We start from the raw sequence: 19,909 nt of genomic DNA on the forward strand, positions 1-19,909 counted from the left end.
GCTCGGAAAGCGGGAAGGCTGGAGGACAAAGGGAGGGAGAGCTGCGGAGCCCCTGGACGACAGAGCTCAGTTTGGTGGGGAACAAAGGCGCTCGCCAGCGCCATCTCCCCTGCCCATCCCCCAGCCAAAATCCCAAAGGGAACCGGTTCCTGCCAGGGAAATTGCTCGCTCCGCGCAAACACCCAACTCTGTGCTTCTGCGGAGCCAAACCTCTGGCAGCGGATCTGACTCCCTCCGGCTGCCACAGGGCCCCTCCTGAAGTGGATCACCTAAGGAGAAGCAAGCTAAGCCTGCCCCCCCCTGCCGCCGTGCACCTTGCCTACCCAAACCAGCTAATACGCCAGATCCCCAGCATCACAAGCCTGGCATTGTGCAAGTAGCCCGGACGGGCCACGCCACCCCACAGTGAATCCCGCCCCTAGGAGAGGGGAAGAGAAGGCACACACCAGTCTGACTGTGGCCCCAGCGGTGGGCTGGGGGCAGACATCAGGACTGACTGCGGCCCCGCCCACCAACTCCAGTTATACACCACAGCACAGGGGAAGTGCCCTGCAGGTCCTCACCACACCAGGGACTATCCAAAATGACCAAGCGGAAGAATTCCCCTCAGAAGAATCTCCAGGAAATAACAACAGCTAATGAGCTGATCAAAAAGGATTTAAATAATATAACAGAAAGTGAATTTAGAATAATAGTCATAAAATTAATCGCTGGGCTGGAAAACAGTATACAGGACAGCAGAGAATCTCTTGCTACAGAGATCAAGGGACTAAGGAACAGTCACCAGGAGCTGAAAAACGCTTTAAATGAAATGCAAAACAAAATGCAAACCACCACGGCTCGGATGGAAGAGGCAGAGGAGAGAATAGGTGAACTAGAAGATAAAGTTATGGAAAAAGAGGAAGCCGAGAAAAAGAGAGATAAAAAAATCCAGGAGTATGAGGGGAAAATTAGAGAACTAAGTGATACACTAAAAAGAAATAATATACGCATAATTGGTATCCCAGAGGAGGAAGAGAGAGGGAAAGGTGCTGAAGGGGTACTTGAAGAAATTATAGCTGAGAACTTCCCTGAACTGGGGAAGGAAAAAGGCATTGAAATCCAAGAGGCACAGAGAACTCCCTTCAGATGTAACTTGAATCGATCTTCTGCACAACATATCATAGTGAAACTGGCAAAATACAAGGATAAAGAGAAAATTCTGAAAGCAGCAAGGGGTAAACGTGCCCTCACATATAAAGGGAGACCTATAAGACTCGTGACTGATCTCTCTTTTGAAACTTGGCAGGCCAGAAAGAATTGGCACGAGATTTTCAGTGTGCTAGACAGAAAAAATATGCAGCCGAGAATCCTTTATCCAGCAAGTCTCTCATTTAGAATAGAAGGAGAGATAAAGGTCTTCCCAAACAAACAAAAACTGAAGGAATTTGTCACCACTAAACCAGCCCTACAAGAGATCCTAAGGGGGACCCTGTGAGACAAAGTACCAGAGACATCACTACAAGCATAAAACATACAGACATCACAATGACTCTAAACCCGTATCTTTCTATAATAACACTGAATGTAAATGGATTAAATGCACCAACCAAAAGACATAGGGTATCAGAATGGATAAAAAAACAAGACCCATCTATTTGCTGTCTACAAGAGACTCATTTTAGACCTGAGGACACCTTTAGATTCAGAGTGAGGGGATGGAGAACTATTTATCATGCTACTGGAAGCCAAAAGAAAGCTGGAGTAGCCATACTTATATCAGACAAACTAGACTTTAAATTAAAGGCTGTAACAAGAGATGAAGAAGGACATTATATAATAGTTACAGGGTCTATCCATCAGGAAGAGCTAACAATTATAAATGTCTATGCGCCGAATACCGGAGCCCCCAAATATATAAAACAATTACTCATAAACATAAGCAACCTTATTGATAAGAATGTGGTAATTGCTGGGGACTTTAACACCCCACTTACAGAAATGGATAGATCATCTAGACACATGGTCAATAAAGAAACAAGGGCCCTGAATGAGACATTGGATCAGATGGACTTGACAGATATATTTAGAACTCTGCATCCCAAAGCAACAGAATATACTTTCTTCTCGAGTGCACATGGAACATTCTCCAAGATAGATCATATACTGGGTCACAAAACAGCCCTTCATAAGTTTATAAGAATTGAAATTATACCATGCATACTTTCAGACCACAATGCTATGAAGCTTGAAATCAACCACAGGAAAAAGTCTGGAAAACCTCCAAAGGCACGGAGGTTAAAGAACACCCTACTAACGAATGAGTGGGTCAACCAGGCAATTAGAGAAGAAATCAAAAAATATATGGAAACAAACGAAAATGAAAATACAACAATCCAAACGCTTTGGGACGCAGCGAAGGCAGTCCTGAGAGGAAAATACATTGCAATCCAGGCCTATCTCAAGAAACAAGAAAAATCCCAAATACAAAATCTAACAGCACACCTAAAGGAAATAGAAGCAGAACAGCAAAGGCAGCCTAAACCCAGCAGAAGAAGAGAAATCATAAAGATCAGAGCAGAAATAAACAATATAGAATCTAAAAAAACTGTAGAGCAGATCAACGAAACCAAGAGTTGGTTTTTTGAAAAAATAAACAAAATTGACAAACCTCTAGCCAGGCTTCTCAAAAAGAAAAGGGAGATGACCCAAATAGATAAAATCATGAATGAAAATGGAATTATTACAGCCAATCCCTCAGAGATACAAACAATTATCAGGGAATACTATGAAAAATTATATGCCAACAAATTGGACAACCTGGAAGAAATGGACACATTGCTGAACACCCACACTCTTCCAAAACTCAATCAGGAGGAAATAGAAAGCTTGAACAGACCCATAACCAGCGAAGAAATTGAATCAGTTATCAAAAATCTCCCAACAAATAAGAGTCCAGGACCAGATGGCTTCCCAGGGGAGTTCTACCAGACGTTTAAAGCAGAGATAATACCTATCCTTCTCAAGCTATTCCAAGAAATAGAAAGGGAAGGAAAACTTCCAGACTCATTCTATGAAGCCAGTATTACTTTGATTCCTAAACCAGACAGAGACCCAGTAAAAAAAGAGAACTACAGGCCAATATCCCTGATGAATATGGATGCAAAAATTCTCAATAAGATACTAGCAAATCGAATTCAACAGCATATAAAAAGAATTATTCACCATGATCAAGTGGGATTCATTCCTGGGATGCAGGGCTGGTTCAACATTCGCAAATCAATCAACGTGATACATCACATTAACAAAAAAAAAGAGAAGAACCATATGATCCTGTCAATTGATGCAGAAAAGGCCTTTGACAAAATCCAGCACCCTTTCTTAATAAAAACCCTTGAGAAAGTCGGGATAGAAGGAACATACTTAAAGATCATAAAAGCCATTTATGAAAAGCCCACAGCTAACATCATCCTCAACGGGGAAAAACTGAGAGCTTTTTCCCTGAGATCAGGAACACGACAGGGATGCCCACTCTCACCGCTGTTGTTTAACATAGTGCTGGAAGTTCTAGCATCAGCAATCAGACAACAAAAGGAAATCAAAGGCATCAAAATTGGCAAAGATGAAGTCAAGCTTTCGCTTTTTGCAGATGACATGATATTATACATGGAAAATCCGATAGACTCCACCAAAAGTCTGCTAGAACTGATACATGAATTCAGCAAAGTTGCAGGATACAAAATCAATGTACAGAAATCAGTTGCATTCTTATACACTACAATGAAGCAACAGAAAGACAAATAAAGAAACTGATCCCATTCACAATTGCACCAAGAAGCATAAAATACCTAGGAATAAATCTAACCAAAGATGTAAAAGATCTGTATGCTGAAAACTATAGAAAGCTTATGAAGGTAATTGAAGAAGATTTAAAGAAATGGAAAGACATTCCCTGCTCATGGATTGGAAAAATAAATATTGTCAAAATGTCAATACTACCCAAAGCTATCTACACATTCAATGCAATCCCAATCAAAATTGCACCAGCATTCTTCTCGAAACTAGAACAAGCAATCCTAAAATTCATATGGAACTACAAAAGGCCCCAAATAGCCAAAGGAATTTTGAAGAAGAAGACCAAAGCAGGAGGCATCACAATCCCAGACTTCAGCCTCTACTACAAAGCTGTCATCATCAAGACAGCATGGTATTGGCACAAAAACAGACACACAGACCAATGGAATAGAATAGAAACCCCAGAACTAGACCCACAAACGTATGGCCAACTCATCTTTGACAAAGCAGGAAAGAACATCCAATGGAAAAAAGACAGCCTCTTTAACAAATGGTGCTGGGAGAACTGGACAGCAACATGCAGAAGGTTGAAACTAGACCACTTTCTCACACCATTTACAAAAATAAACTCAAAATGGATAAAGGACCTAAATGTGAGACAGGAAACCATCAGAACCTTAGAGGAGAAAGCAGGAAAAGACCTCTCTGACCTCAGCCGTAGCAATCTCTTACTCGACACATCCCCAAAGGCAAGGGAATTAAAAGCAAAAGTGAATTACTGGGACCTTATGAAGATAAAAAGCTTCTGCACAGCAAAGGAAACAACCAACAAAACTAAAAGGCAACCAACGGAATGGGAAAAGATATTTGCAAATGACATATCGGACAAAGGGCTAGTATCCAAAATCTATAAAGAGCTCACCAAACTCCACACCCGAAAAACAAATAACCCAGTGAAGAAATGGGCAGAAAACATGAGTAGACACTTCTCTAAAGAAGACATCCAGATGGCCAACAGGCACATGAAAAGATGTTCAACGTCGCTCCTTATCAGGGAAATACAAATCAAAACCACACTCAGGTATCACCTCACGCCAGTCAGAGTGGCCAAAATGAACAAATCAGGAGACTATAGATGCTGGAGAGGATGTGGAGAAACGGGAACCCTCTTGCACTGTTGGTGGGAATGCAAATTGGTGCAGCCGCTCTGGAAAGCAGTGTGGAGGTTCCTCAGAAAATTAAAAATAGACCTACCCTATGACCCAGCAATAGCACTGCTAGGAATTTACCCAAGGGATACAGGAGTACTGATGCATAGGGGCACTTGTACCCCAATGTTCATAGCAGCACTCTCAACAATAGCCAAATTATGGAAAGAGCCTAAATGTCCATCAACTGATGAATGGATAAAGAAATTGTGGTATATATACACAATGGAATACTACGTGGCAATGAGAAAAAATGAAATATGGCCTTTTGTAGCAACGTGGATGGAACTGGAGAGTGTAATGCTAAGTGAAATAAGCCATACAGAGAAGGACAGATACCATATGGTTTCACTCTTATGTGGATCCTGAGAAACTTAACAGGAACCCATGGGGGAGGGGAAGGAAAAAAAAAAAAAAGAGGTTAGAGTGGGAGAGAGCCAAAGCATAAGAGACTCTTAAAAACTGAGAACAAACTGAGGGTTGATGGGGGGTGGGAGGGAGGGGAGGGTGGGTGATGGGTATTGAGGAGGGCACCTTTTGGGATGAGCACTGGGTGTTGTATGGAAACCAATTTGTCAATAAATTTCATATATATATAAAAAAAATAAAAAAATAAAATAAAATTAATGAAACTTCATTTCATATTTTACCATATTAAAATATATTTAAATATATTTCTAAAAAAAAAAAAGTGAACCTGGACAACTTTCTTACACCACACACAAAAGTAAACTCAAAATGGATAAAAGACCTAAATGTAAGACAGGAAGCCATCAAAATCCTCGAGGAGAAAGCAGGTAAAAACCTCTTTGATCTTGGCCGCAGCAACTTCTTACTCAACATGTCTCCAGAGGCAAGGGTACAAAAACAAAAACAAACTACTGGGACCTCATCAAAATAAAAAGCTTCTGCACAGCAAAGGAAACAGTCAGCAAAACTAAAAGGCAACCGACAGAATGAGAGAAGATATTTGAAAACAACATATCAGATAAAGAGTTAGTATCCAAAATCTATAAAGAACTTCTCAAACTCAACACACACACAAAAAAAACTAATCCAGTGAAGAAATGGGCAAAAGACATACATAGACACTTCTCCAAAGAAGATATCCAGATGGCCAACCGACACATGAAAAAATGCTCAACATCACTCATCATCAGGGAAATACAAATCAAAACCACAATGAGATACCACCTCACACCTATCAGAATGGCAAACATTAACAACTCAGGCAACAACAGATGTTGGTGAGGATGTGGAGAAAGAAGATATATCTTGCATTGCTGGTGGGAATGCAAGCTGGTGCAGCCGCTCTGGAAAACAGTATGGAGGTTTCTCAAAAAATTAAAAATAGAAGTACCCTATGACCCAGCAATTGCGCTACCAGGTATTTATCCAAGGGATATAGGTATGCTGTTTCAAAGGGACACATGCACCCCAATGTTTACAGCAGCACTATCAACAATAGCCAAAGTATGGAAAGAGCCCAAATGTCCATCGATGGACGAATGGATAAAGAAGATGTGGTATATATATACAATGAGTATTATTCGGCAATCAAAAAGAATGAAATTTTGCCATTTGCAACTACGTGGGTGGAACTGGAGGGTATTATGCTAAGCGAAGTTAGTCAGTCAGAGAAAGACAAATATCATATGACTTCACTCATATGAGTACTTTAAGATACAGAACAGATGAACACAAGGGAAGGGAAGCAAAAATAATATAAAAACAGCGGGGGGCAAAACATAAGAGACTCTTAAATATGGAGAACAAACAGAGGTTTTTGTGAGAGGGGAATGGGCTAAATGGGTAAGGGGCATTAAGGAATCTACTCTGAAATCATTGTTGCACTATATGCTAACTAATTTGGATGTAAATTTAAAAATAAATAAATAAATATTTTTTTTAAAAAAAAAGAAAGAAAGAAGGGCTCATCTGATCCCATGGACATTAAAGAATAAAAAAAGAAAAAACTATATTGCTTTCCTATAGACCAATAAGAAACAAGTGGAACCTGCAATTAAAAACACAATGTCATTTACATTAGCACCTCAAAAATGAAATAGTTATAAATCTAACAAAATATGTATAAGTCCTATCAGAGGAAAAACTACAAGACTCAATGAATGAAATCAAAGAATAAAATAAATGGAGGTGCGCCTGGGTGGCTCAGTTTGTTGAGTGTCCGACTTCGGCTCAGGTCATGATCTCACGGCTCATCAGTTTGAGCTCCATGTTGAGTTCTGTGCTGACAGCACAGAGCATGGAGCCTGCTTCAGACTCTGTGTCTCCGTTTCTCTCTCTGCCCCTCCCCTTCTCATGCTCTCTCTCTCTCTGTCTCTCAAAAATAAACATTAAAAAATTTTTTTAAATAAATGGAGAAATATTCTACATGCATGGATAAGGAAGACTCAATATTGTCAAGATGTCAGTTTTTCCTAACTTGATCTATAAATTCTGTGAAATCCCAGGTCCCAGCAATTAGCTGATGGATATAGACAAACTGACTCTAAAGATTATGTTGGATAAGCAAAAGACTCAGATGGCCAACACAATACTAAAGGAGAAGGACAGAGGACTGCCACTACCTGTATTCACGACTTAATATAAAGCTACATTAATCAAGGGAATGTGGTATTAGTGAAAGAATAGACAAATAGATCAATGGTAAAGAATATAAAGCCCAGAAATAGACCACCATAAATATAACCAACTGATCTTGACAAAGGAGCAAAGGCAATACACTGCAGCAAAGATCATCTTTTCAAAAAATGATACTGGAACAACAGGACATCCACATGCAAAAAAATGAATCTAGGCACAGACCTTATACTCTTCATATAAAGAAACTCAAAATGGACTGGAGAGCTAAAGTTAAAATGCAAAACTATAAAAATCCTAGCAGATAACATACGAGAAAACCTAGATGACCTTGGAGTTTTTAAGCAAAACACCTAAAAATATGATCCACAAAAGAAATAATTGATAAGCTAGACTTTATTAAAATTAAAAACTTCTCTGTGAAAGACAATACCAGGAGAACTAGAAGACAAGCCATAAAGTAGGAGAAAATGTTCCAAAAGACACACCTGATAAAGTCTTGTCATCCAAAATATACAAAGAACTCTCAAACTCAACAATAAGAAAACATGCAACCCAATTACAAAATGGGCCAAAGATCTTAACAGACATCTCACCCAAGAAGATATACAGATGGAAACAAGCATTTAAAAAGATACACAACATCATATATCATCAATGAAATTCAAATTAAACCAATAATAAAATACCACTACACACTTATTAGAATAGCCAAAATCCAGAACACTGGCAACACCAAATGCAGGTGAGGATGTGGAGGAACAGGAACTGTCATTCTTTGCTAGTGGGAATGCAAAATGTCGCAGACACTTTGGAAGACAGTTTGGCAGTTTCTTACAAAACTAAACATAATCTTATCATATTATCCTTCAATTGTGCTTCTTGTTATTTACTCAAAACATTTGAAAATCCATCTACACAAAAACCCATACATGGTTATACACAGCAGCTTTATTTGTAATTGCCAAAACTTGGAGAAAAAAAAGATGTCCTTATAAGTAGGCAAATAGATAAACTATGGTGTATCCAGATAATGGAATATTATTCAGTGCTAAGAAATGAGCTATCAAGCCCTGAAAAGACATGGACGAAACTTAACTGCATATTACTAGGTGAAAGAAGTCAATCTGAAAAGACTACATCTTGTATGGTCCAAATTATATAAAATTCTTGAAAGAGAAAAACTGAAAACAGTAAAAAAGATCAGTGATTTCCAGGGGTATGGTAGGAAGGGGGGGGGCAGGGATAAATAGGCAGGGCACAGAGGATTGTTAAGGCAGTGAAAATACTCTGTATAGTATTATAATGATGGGTATAAATCATTATACTGTTGTCCAAAGGCAGCGAATGTACAACACCAAGAATGAACCCTGAGGTAAACCTATGGGCTTTGGGCAATTATGTTTCAATATGTTCATCTTTAGTTTAGAGAAAGAAACAAATAACCACCATTTTGATGAGTGATTTTGATAATAGGGGAGATGATGCATGCATAGGGCAGTGGATATATATGGGAAATCTCTGTGCCTGCCTCTCAATTTTGTTGCAAATCCAAAACTGCCCTAAAAATAGTCTATTAAAAATTAAATTATGAAAAATTAATAACAAGCAATTTTAATCGTATCTTTGAAATATTTTGTTTTAAAAGTCTTTCAAGATTTCAGATCTAAATTAATGTTTAGTTGACAATTTCAAGCAGTGGTGAATGTTCTAAAAAAGAGAGAGTTAGAAAAAGGGCAGAGAGGCTAAATACCATAGTGCAGTCTCTGTGAACACACAATATGTCTTAATTTTCATCATTTGTTTCTGCTCATTCTTTGTCCTGCTGTAGATAATATGTTTTTGCATTTTAACAGGTTATTCTCATGATGTTGTCATATAAATGCAAATTTCTTCATTTTTGCTAAAAATGATGTCATCCTTGGGGCAATGTTAACTTAAACCTTTATTTTTGACTGTGGATTGATTGCTCTAGCTGGTATCCAGCTGAAATAGGCAAACTGATAGCCCTGTAGACTCCAGAAAGAAATAGACAAGTACAAAGAAGATTGTAGAAGGAAAAAAAGATAAGAAAACAGATAAAAGGCATAAAGATAAGTCAGAAATTAATATAATTAGCTAACTTACAGAATATAGGTGGTAATATGGTAGAAAAATCAGTGCAACTAAAATGGGGTAGAAAGAATGGCTCTGAGGTTGCCTCTGGGTATAATTCTGACTTTTAGTGCCATGGTAAAGTTTGATATATACATGATATACACACATTTTGTAAATAATTAAAATTATCCAGAATGTGGGAAAGCACAAAATGAGGTACAAGCAGTAATAAGGCAAACTTACTGTATTACAAATGCCTAACAAAACCACACAAAACTGTGTGGGGAAGAAAAGAACTAATCTGTTAACTCAGTAAAACATTATTTGCATTATTTGACTGTAAGCTAACAGGCTAAGACAAAATGAACTACATACAAATATTCTACTCTATACTCACAAGAGTATAATTAGTAATTATAAAATTAGGATTTTTGTCATTATGAAATTAGGATTATTCACCTTCAAATGAATGTGAATAATGAGACGCAGTTTTCTTATTGTAGGAGAAAGGAATTATAAATATGAATTGAGGAAGGCTAGAATGAACCTTTGGGTGTTGGACTTAACCAGATGAATCAGTATGTACTAACAATTCTTTTTTTTTTTTTTTTTTTTTCAACGTTTATTTATTTTTGGGACAGAGAGAGACAGAGCATGAACGGGCGAGGGGCAGAGAGAGAGGGAGACACAGAATCGGAAACAGGCTCCAGGCTCTGAGCCATCAGCCCAGAGCCTGACGCGGGGCTCGAACTCACGGAATGCGAGATTGTGACCTGGCTGAAGTCGGACGCTTAACCGACTGCGCCACCCAGGCGCCCCTGTACTAACAATTCTTAACAAACACATAGAAAAATACATAGAAATCAATATAGATATTGGTGTAGATGTCCATGTGTACCCACTAAGAAGACCTAGAACAGTAACACTACAGTAGCAATGAGCATAACTAGTGCCCATATTTTGTTTTCTGAACACCATTCTTCAATAAAAATGAAAGGACTCTGAGAAAATGGCTGATTTCAGGAAAAGTACTAGATTAGAATGGAATACTTCATGTTGCCTGAAAGTATGCGAATGCTTAAAACAAATTATTGGAGATATAGAAAGGAATAAATTTGAAGGGATTCCCATGACCAAATCTGGGATAATTTGAGCAAAAATAAATAATAATAATGAACTATGAATCATAGAATAAAATATCCAGGAGTCAATGCCAATATAAATATACCATTGAAGAAATAAAGGGGAAAATGGGCTGTTCTTCCTTCTAGTAAAATTCCAATTAATAAATGCAGAAGGGATGATGGAAATAAAAGTCACTATTTGGCAACATCACAGTAAAAATTGCCACAGCAAGATTCATCCATGAATGCTAAAATTAGTAGGCAAAAGCTTAATAAGAAACAGGATATTAGCATAATTTAACAGTATCTTCCCACAAGATAATTATTATTTACAAAGAGAGAAAATAATAGCATTACAATGGAGAGACTTTTTAGGTACCACCTGAACCAGGTTGTCTAGCATTTCCCTTAATAACATCTATAAACATTACGTGCCTCCTACTATGATATACTGAGAAAGACATGGTATTACTTTTCTGGCACTCTTACAAAGAATGCATAATCTGAATTTAATCATCAAGAAACATCGGACAAATCCAAATTGGGAGACATTCTACAAAACAATTGGCCATTTCTCCTCAAACGTAGGATCATGAAACACACAAAAAAGACTGACATGATAACTAAATGCAATATGGGATCCTGGATTGGACAATTTGGACAACTGGCAATTAAACAGGGTCTATAGATTAGTTAATAGTATTGCATCAGTGTTAATTTTTATTTTGATCCTTGTACTTGAGTTAAAGAAACTATTAATTTTTGTGCAAGAATTTTCAGTTCTATTTCTGCAACTTTTCAGTTCTCTTTCAGTTCTCTCTTTGTGTATGTCCAAAATTATCTCAAAATAAAAGGTTAAAAATATACAAAAAGCAAATCATTTTTACAATCAAGTAAAGCTCTTTTTAGTTAAAATGCAATTACAAAAGAGTGAGACAGATCTTTTAATCATAAGCATGCCATAAATTACATATCAAATTATGCTTCGTATTTCAGAAAAGTATCTTCTTTGGGAACTATTTCAGTAATACTTCTTTAAAAAATGCCTCACAAATAATTTTTCTGGAAATAATTTTGCCACAAAAGTAGATCATGTGCCACTGAGAATATTAGTTATTTTATTTTAAAAGTTGGGATTTTTTCACTATTACCCAGATAGGATAGATAGGTGATAGATAAATAGATGATAGATAGATAGATAGATAGATAGATAGATAGATGATAGATGGATAATAGATAAATGATAGAGGGATATATAGACAAATATATAGAAACATATACATATATATTCATATATTCATTCTTCTGTCTTGCCTCCAAAACAATTACATCTATTTTTAGATATTATGATCCTCCACATAGAATAGATTTTCTGCCCTTGAGAATATGTAAAATAGTCCATTGCAATAATTCTTAAAGTCACAAAATAATCTTGAACAATGATAGATGTGTTGGGATTGATGCACAAACTTCTAAAGTGACAGCTTAAAATGTAGTAGCACCCCTAATTTCTGCTATGTTTATAAAATTGGTTTCATTCAAGGTTTGATGAGAGACACTTTAAAGACTCAAGGGTACATTTGAAAGCTGTAATTCAACAGCATCAGGCCAAAAGGGCTTGACTGACTTCTCAAATAGGCTTGCCCTGCTATAATTGCTGTGATTATGTCATAAATCAGCACAACTGAAAACAATGTACATTTGTTGGCTACATTTTTAAAAGACAGAAGAGTTATGGATAACAGCAGTAACTCTGAATGTTCCTATAAAAATCTACATTATGGCTTCCCCTACCCAATAAAATGGGAATGACTCGCTTTTGCATTTTAATTATTGCACAAAAGCATTCTTAGGGTATTAACAACCAGCTGGTAATGGCCTTTTCCATTTCATGGCATAACATTGTTTAACTGTAAAATAATAGTCATGTTTATGTCACTTTTTGCCATTAGTTTTTCCATCTTGCCCTCATCAATCTTGGTAATTTTTATGTGAAAATCAACTTGTAAGTTCTTTAATGGCTAGTTTTATGAAACATCAATTTAGTATTATTTACATGCTGGAGAACACAAATATAATTATGAATTAATTGGATTAATTTTATCAATCCAACATAGCTGCATATTAGGAAAATGTCATTCTTTCTTTCTTGTATTGATTTTGTTCTATATAAAATCTGCAATAATTATATTATTCCAAACACCACAATTAGCTTGAGATGTCATTCATTATCGTTCAAAATAAATTTACTCAGCATTCTTTATACTATACTTTTGAATATTCTCTTAAAGAGATGTGTTTTTAAACACAAAAAGAAATGAGAAAACTCTATATTGGTTTGAAATAACACTAAGTTAAAAATTCATTATGTCTTCCTTCATTTAATATTTGGCTTCACATCTCAAGATTATTGTAGAATTTAGGACCTAGAAACACAGTCCACAATTTTTAGCTTTACATGTAATTGAAAATATTTGAGTCAGATAGCTAATGAAGATCACAGCTCATACTTTAAAAGTGCTTTATGGCTTAGAAAGAACGTATCATTGTGTCCTTAAAAGATAAGGAAGCTAAGTCTCAGAAACGTCCAGGCTATGCAAGTATAAAGTGAAAGAACAAAGGCTATAAATTCAACTCTCCTGATTTCATTGTTTTCCCAAACATAACACAGCTGCCTTTATAATAAGGCAATCTGATAACTCTTCCAGCTTCTCCTGGCTGAGGAAAAAAAGCAGTCAAAGAGCAATTTGGCTAAAGGAAGTACTTTCCTAAACAAAAAGCATTCTATAGCTAACATAGCCAAGTTATAGGTGTTATACTCCAGGTATACATATATGTAAGGATCCTCACTCCCACATTTCATTTATAATATTTCTATGAAATAATTTAACAACTCCATTCACATTGTTTTTTTTTTTTTTTTTTTTTGAGGCCTTAGTGTAGTTTTGGACAGTAGTGATCTACTTCATTGCTATCTAATTTTACCATGATTAATCATTTTCTCTCCCCCAGTGGATTGTAAATCTTATGAGCCTAATGTCCAATACTGGCAGTACTGTGTTGAATACATGATAGTTCATACCATGATTATACATACATAATAGCAGTAAAATAAATATTGTTGATTTATTGATTAACTTATTCAGGGCAATGAGTGCTACATATTTATATTATTTGCAGATTAGTCATACAGTATGTGACACATGTATATTTTATTACTGGATGCAGTTATTTTATATTTCAGTCAATAGAAGGGATTACCTTCATGGCACGTAATAAAAGGAACTGGTATGGGCTACGAATATACATTGAGTGTAGATAAAATGACTGAAAAAAGCATGAGAATTATGATTTTCTAAGCATACGACAATGTAAAAGGATAAGGATATGGGCTAGTTTGGGAACCAGGAAACATAATCTAACATATGGCCAGTCCCAAAAGACAGCCAGAGCATAGTGACAAGAACTACAGCAATGGAAGATGTGAGGAAGGTGAAAACACCCAGCTGAAGCACAAATATCAATTTTGTAAAGGGAAGATGGCAACTCTGGCAAGCCATCAATCAAGGCACAGACAGAGGAGTGTGTTGCCACCTCCTAACCAAGAGAAGTTGGGAGAGTTCTAGGAAGGGTTTTGCAGAATCTAGACATTGTAGTTAGCTGTTTTGTTTTTTTTTTAAAATAAAAACTCATATTGAATAATACAGAAATAAAGGAAGACGTAAATAAATCCTGAAGCTTTGTCATTGGGCACAAATCTTTCTGGTTACAGTGTCTTCCTATTGAATTAACTCCTATATCATTTATGAAGTGTCCCTTGTTATTTCTGATAATGCATGCAATTTTGAAATCTATTTCATCTGATATTATCTGAGAGCAAACCTTCATATTTTTACTTTGCATTGTATATATTTTTGTCTATTTACTTTCAACCTATCATTATATTTAAAGAACATTTCTTTTACATAGCAAATAGTTGGATTTTGTTTCAATTTTTATCCATTCTAACAATTTCTGATCTAAATTAGCATGATTAGTCCATTAACATCTAATACAATTATCAACTGTGTCCCTGAAAGCTCATGGGTAGGATTCTTGATGGAGTCTGTTGTGTTACTAGTAGAATCTGCATCCCTTTAAAGCCCTCTGAGAGTCTCATTGGCTGTTCTGCTGCCTCTTTCCACCCACCCCCCCAAGTCATGCAACTCATGATGCAGTATTCTGAATGAAGCAAGAAACAAATGGGCTCTTTGGCAGCACAATGCACAGATAAGGAAACAGGCACCCATTCATATGCTCTTACTTTCCCCCATAGGAGAAATCAGGAGCCAAGAACTCTTTGCACTAGGCTGTGCCACATGGTGGAAGAGGTGATGCAAGTAAAGTCAAATGTTCCTCTTACCCTCTCTAATGCATCCAAACTCACATTTTTTTCTTCCAACAGTGTGCAAGAGTTTCTCCACTAGATGGATGGATGACAAATTGTTATAGTTGAGTGTGGGATATGAGTGATGAATCAGCCATATGCTAATGTCATTCTAGAAATTCTCAACTTGGGTTTTAAAAATTAACTCAGCCATATATATTTATGAAATACACATCAAACACATATATACTGAAAGCTGGAAAATAAAGAAAAAATATTTTAATTAATGAAAACCAGAATCTTATGTTTGTATCAGAAAAAATAGACTTTATATAAAAATATTAGGTAATATTCAATGTCAGTCTATATTGAAAAATGATTCCTCATATTTGCTAAATATCTTTAATGTTTACATTACATATTTCATATATATATTTCATATAAATTTCATATGTGTATTACAAATACATATATTTCATATACATATATTTCAATTATATTATTTCATATACATATATGTAATACATATATTTTTCATACATATATTTCATACATAAATTTCATATATATTTTATATATGTATTTCATATATAGTTAATATATATAGTTCATTATATATTTCATATATATGTGTGTATATAGTGTATACAAAATATATACATATGAACTATATATATGAACTATATATACATGAAATATATATGCAATACATATATGCCATATATATAAATAAGCAATACATATATGGCATATATATATATCGCATATATATATGCAATATATACATATGCAATATATATGAAATATATGTGTATTTCATATATAAATAAGTAATGTATATGGATATGCATATATATTGCTTATATATATTGCATATATATTGCACAATATATGCAATATATATTATTTATATACATATTTAATATTTATATGCTATATGCATACAAAATATATATATGAAAAATATGTTATATGTAAAATATCTATATGAAATATAGATATAAATAAGCAATATATATGCTATATATATGTTGTGTATATATATTGGATATATATGCTATTTATATGAAATATACATATGCAATATATATTTATAAATAAGCAACATATATATATTGCGTATATATATACACTACATATATACTATATATACAAAAATATGTATATGAAACATACAATGATATATATGTTATATTGTTGTAACATATTATGATATACATATAATATATAATATATTATGATATATAATATATATGAAATATATATAATACATATATACAAAATATATATATGAAATATATAAAAATAAGCAATATATATGCAATGTATATATTACAAAGTATATACACGTTATATATATGAAATATATGTATAAATAAACCATACAGATGCATATACATTACTTATATATATACACTATATATATAATACATATATAAGAAATATATATACAAAATGTATACATGAAATATATATATGCAATGTATATATGCAATATATATACAATATATATAACTTACATATATTTCATATATACATTGCATATATATGTATATATATATTTATGAATATTTATACATGTATATATAAATACATATATATACATTTATATATATTTATTGCCTATATATATTCCATATATATATATATATATATACATATATATATATATATTTCAGCCTGACTGGAGGCAAGACACTGGTCCCCCCACTTTCCTGGCCAGGCCTTGTTTCCTTGTGCCTGCAAATGCCTCTGACTATTGTATGGAACCTTCAAAGAAATTGGAGCTTAATTCCATTCTCACCCAGATGAATGCCAGCCTGAGCCTGAGGCTTTGCGAGGCTAACACCAGGGAGGTGGGCGTGCAGGTGAGCCTGCGGATGGACAAGTCTGTATCGCTGGGTTCTCACACTGTTCTCCCTCTGGGGCAGCACAAGCCACAAGGTACCCCTGCTGGCCTGGGGAGTCTATTCACCAGGGATAGGTTATAGGAGCTTTATCCAGCTGCAGAAGGAGGGGGAAGACCAGGAGAGGAAGGTACTTTGGGGTGCTGCAGAGGACAGCCAGCAGCACCAGAAACCACCAACTCCAAGTTCTGAAGAGTGCAAAAGGGAGTAGCTTTGCCAGTATGAGCTGGGGGGAGGAAGATGCCTGCCTCAAGCCCTCAGGAACGGAAGAGCAAGCAGACGGGAAGTCAGCGGAACAGATTTGCTCAGAAAACCCAACTTCCAGTTTTTGGAACCAAAATATGGCTATTTTCACTGCAAAGATTGTAAGACCAGGGGGGAGAGTGCTTATGTGTGGTGGGTTTCTGGAACTAATAAGGTTAATTTCAAACAACTGTGTTGCAAATGCCAAAAGAGTTTTAAGGCTTATCAAGTAGAAGCATTCCAATGTCAGACCTGTTCAAAGTCTCGTTGTTCCTGTCCTCAAAAGAAAAGACACATTGATCGAAGGAGCCTGCATAGATAAGAACAGTATAACTTGTACAGGACACCCAAACTTTCCTTGTAACTTATGGTACTGTTCCTTTTTTGCAACTCAGCTCTCACCTGGTATTGGAAAATGGACTAGGCTTTTGTACTTTTTGTAGGTTAACAATTGTACAATGTGAGTAGAATAACATAAATGCATGTAAAAAAATATATCTATGAAATGCATACATATGAAATATATGATGTAAACATTAAAACTATATATATATATATTTCATATATAAATATTTCTATTTTTCTATTTTATCTATCTGTTGCCAAGATAATTGAGTTGTGAAATCTCTACTATTGTTACGTGATTTATGAATAATAAATAGTAAATAGTGATTTATGTAGTTCTAACAATGATTGTCCATTTGGTCTGATTGTAACATAGTAGTGATTATTATGGTAATGTTTTAGTATAAAATTTTCCATCTTTTTATTGTAGCATATTGTTTCCTTAAATTTATGTGTGTCTCTTTCCAGAACATATACTTGAATATTGATTTTCTATTCAGCCTACTAATCCCTACCTTATACTTAAAGTTTTATTCCAATTATATTTAATGTAATTACCTATATGGTTGGATTTAGTAATTCCATTTTGCTTTCTATTTCCTTTGTCTAACTTTTCATCTGTGTTCCTCCATTCTTCCCTTCTTTCAGAATAATCAAATGGTCCCTTGTATTCTGTTTTGATTCATCTTTGGTTTTTAGCAATTCATCTTATTTTATTAGTGCTTGTTCTGGGAATTAAAATATGCATTTCTAAACTATTATAATTCAGTTAATGTTAACATTGTATTGTTATATGTAAATATTGAAAATCTGAAATAATGTAGCTTACTTATTATTTTCCGTCCTTTATGTTTTCCTTTTATATGCAAGTATACATATTACAGACCCTATAATGCAATGTTAAAGCCTTTTGCTTTAAACATTCATATGCCTTTTGGTGGGAGTTAAGATGGCAGAGGAGTAGGGAGACCTTAGGGCTGCTTCGTCCCTCAAACACAGCTAGATAAATATCAAATCATTCTGAACACCCAAGAAATAGATCTGAGGACTGAAACAGCAAAAATGCACAAATAGAGGTGAGGGGCATCTGGGTGGCTCAGGCTGTTAAGTATCCAACTTTAGCTCAGGTAATGATGTTGCTATTCATGAGTTTGAGCCCTGCATCCGTCTCTGCTGACAGCTCGGAGCCTGGAGCCTGCTTCAGATTCTGTGTTTCCCTCTCTCTCTCTGCTCCTCCCTCATTTATGCTCACTCTCTCTCAAAAAATAAATAAATAAACTTAAGAAAAAAAAACAAATAGAGATGAAAAAACCACTGTGGTAGGGTCCCCTCCCTAAGGAAAGAAAAAAAAAAAACCTTAAGGCAACTTTGCTATTCAAGTACTTGACAACATCCCTTGTGACCTTGTAACATGAGACCACTTAATCAGACTGCATGTTTGTGTGTTACCATATATGGGAGACAAAGAAGTAAAAAATATAATATAAAAAAAAACTACGTCACGTGGCATTCGGGGCTCAATTCTTTGGGTACGAACCCAACTGAATGGTGCCAACAGGAATACAGTTGTTTCCTGGAAAGACAAACCTCGGTGTCATGACTCTCTATGCAAGAATCCTGCTACACCACCACATCATGGAAGGTAGGAGCAGTGGAGAGTTGATGTGAGGGGAAGAAGAGTTGATGGTGCTGCAATGGGGAAGGAGCCCTGATAGTGGAGAGAGGAGAAGAGAGAAAAAAAGAGAAAGAGTAAAAGTGCGTGTGTGGGGAATTTCAGAAGAAAACCTCTTCCCCAAAAACATTGACTGGGAAAAAGAGAGGGGCTGAATATGGCAAGTTTTGATAGCCAGCAGAGCACCAAATCTGAAGTTTCAAAGGTCCATGCCATCATCAAGGTCACACCTGGTAGGTCTACCGGTCCTCCAGTGGGAGTGGAGGATGGGAACACAGGAGTGGGAAGTGTAGACTACAGATCCCTTGGTTCCCAAAGGAGCAGAGTTCCCCTGCTTGGAGTGCATCTGGGAGAAGGGACACAGCCTGTCCAGGAGCAAAAGACCTGGCAGGCACCACTGAGCTGCTCTGTTCACTAACATAGGATCAGGGATACTGACTGAGGGCAATAAGCCCTGGTGATAGCTTTCTGCTGCACTCTACTATAAATTCTGAACCACTGCACAATTGTGCATTCAATTTCTGGGGCAAGCCTGCACTGGCCAGAGTGCAGCAAGACCTTCTCCTACA

At 35.8% G+C, this 19,909-nt stretch overlaps 1 protein-coding gene across 1 annotated transcript in view; it reads left to right on the forward strand.

Moving 5' to 3' along the window:
* Positions 1–17,645, forward strand: part of LOC115514920 (ZAR1-like protein) — a 63,229-nt gene extending 45,584 nt beyond the window's left edge. Inside the window, 2 exon segments of the mRNA XM_030317076.1 lie at positions 16,853–17,088; positions 17,090–17,645. Of these exon segments, the coding sequence (XP_030172936.1) occupies positions 16,853–17,088; positions 17,090–17,645 (792 nt within the window).
* Positions 17,646–19,909: the final 2,264 nt, after the last annotated feature.

This window comes from Lynx canadensis, chromosome B2 (genome assembly GCF_007474595.2).
Source record: "Lynx canadensis isolate LIC74 chromosome B2, mLynCan4.pri.v2, whole genome shotgun sequence".
Lineage (NCBI taxonomy): Eukaryota > Metazoa > Chordata > Mammalia > Carnivora > Felidae > Lynx > Lynx canadensis.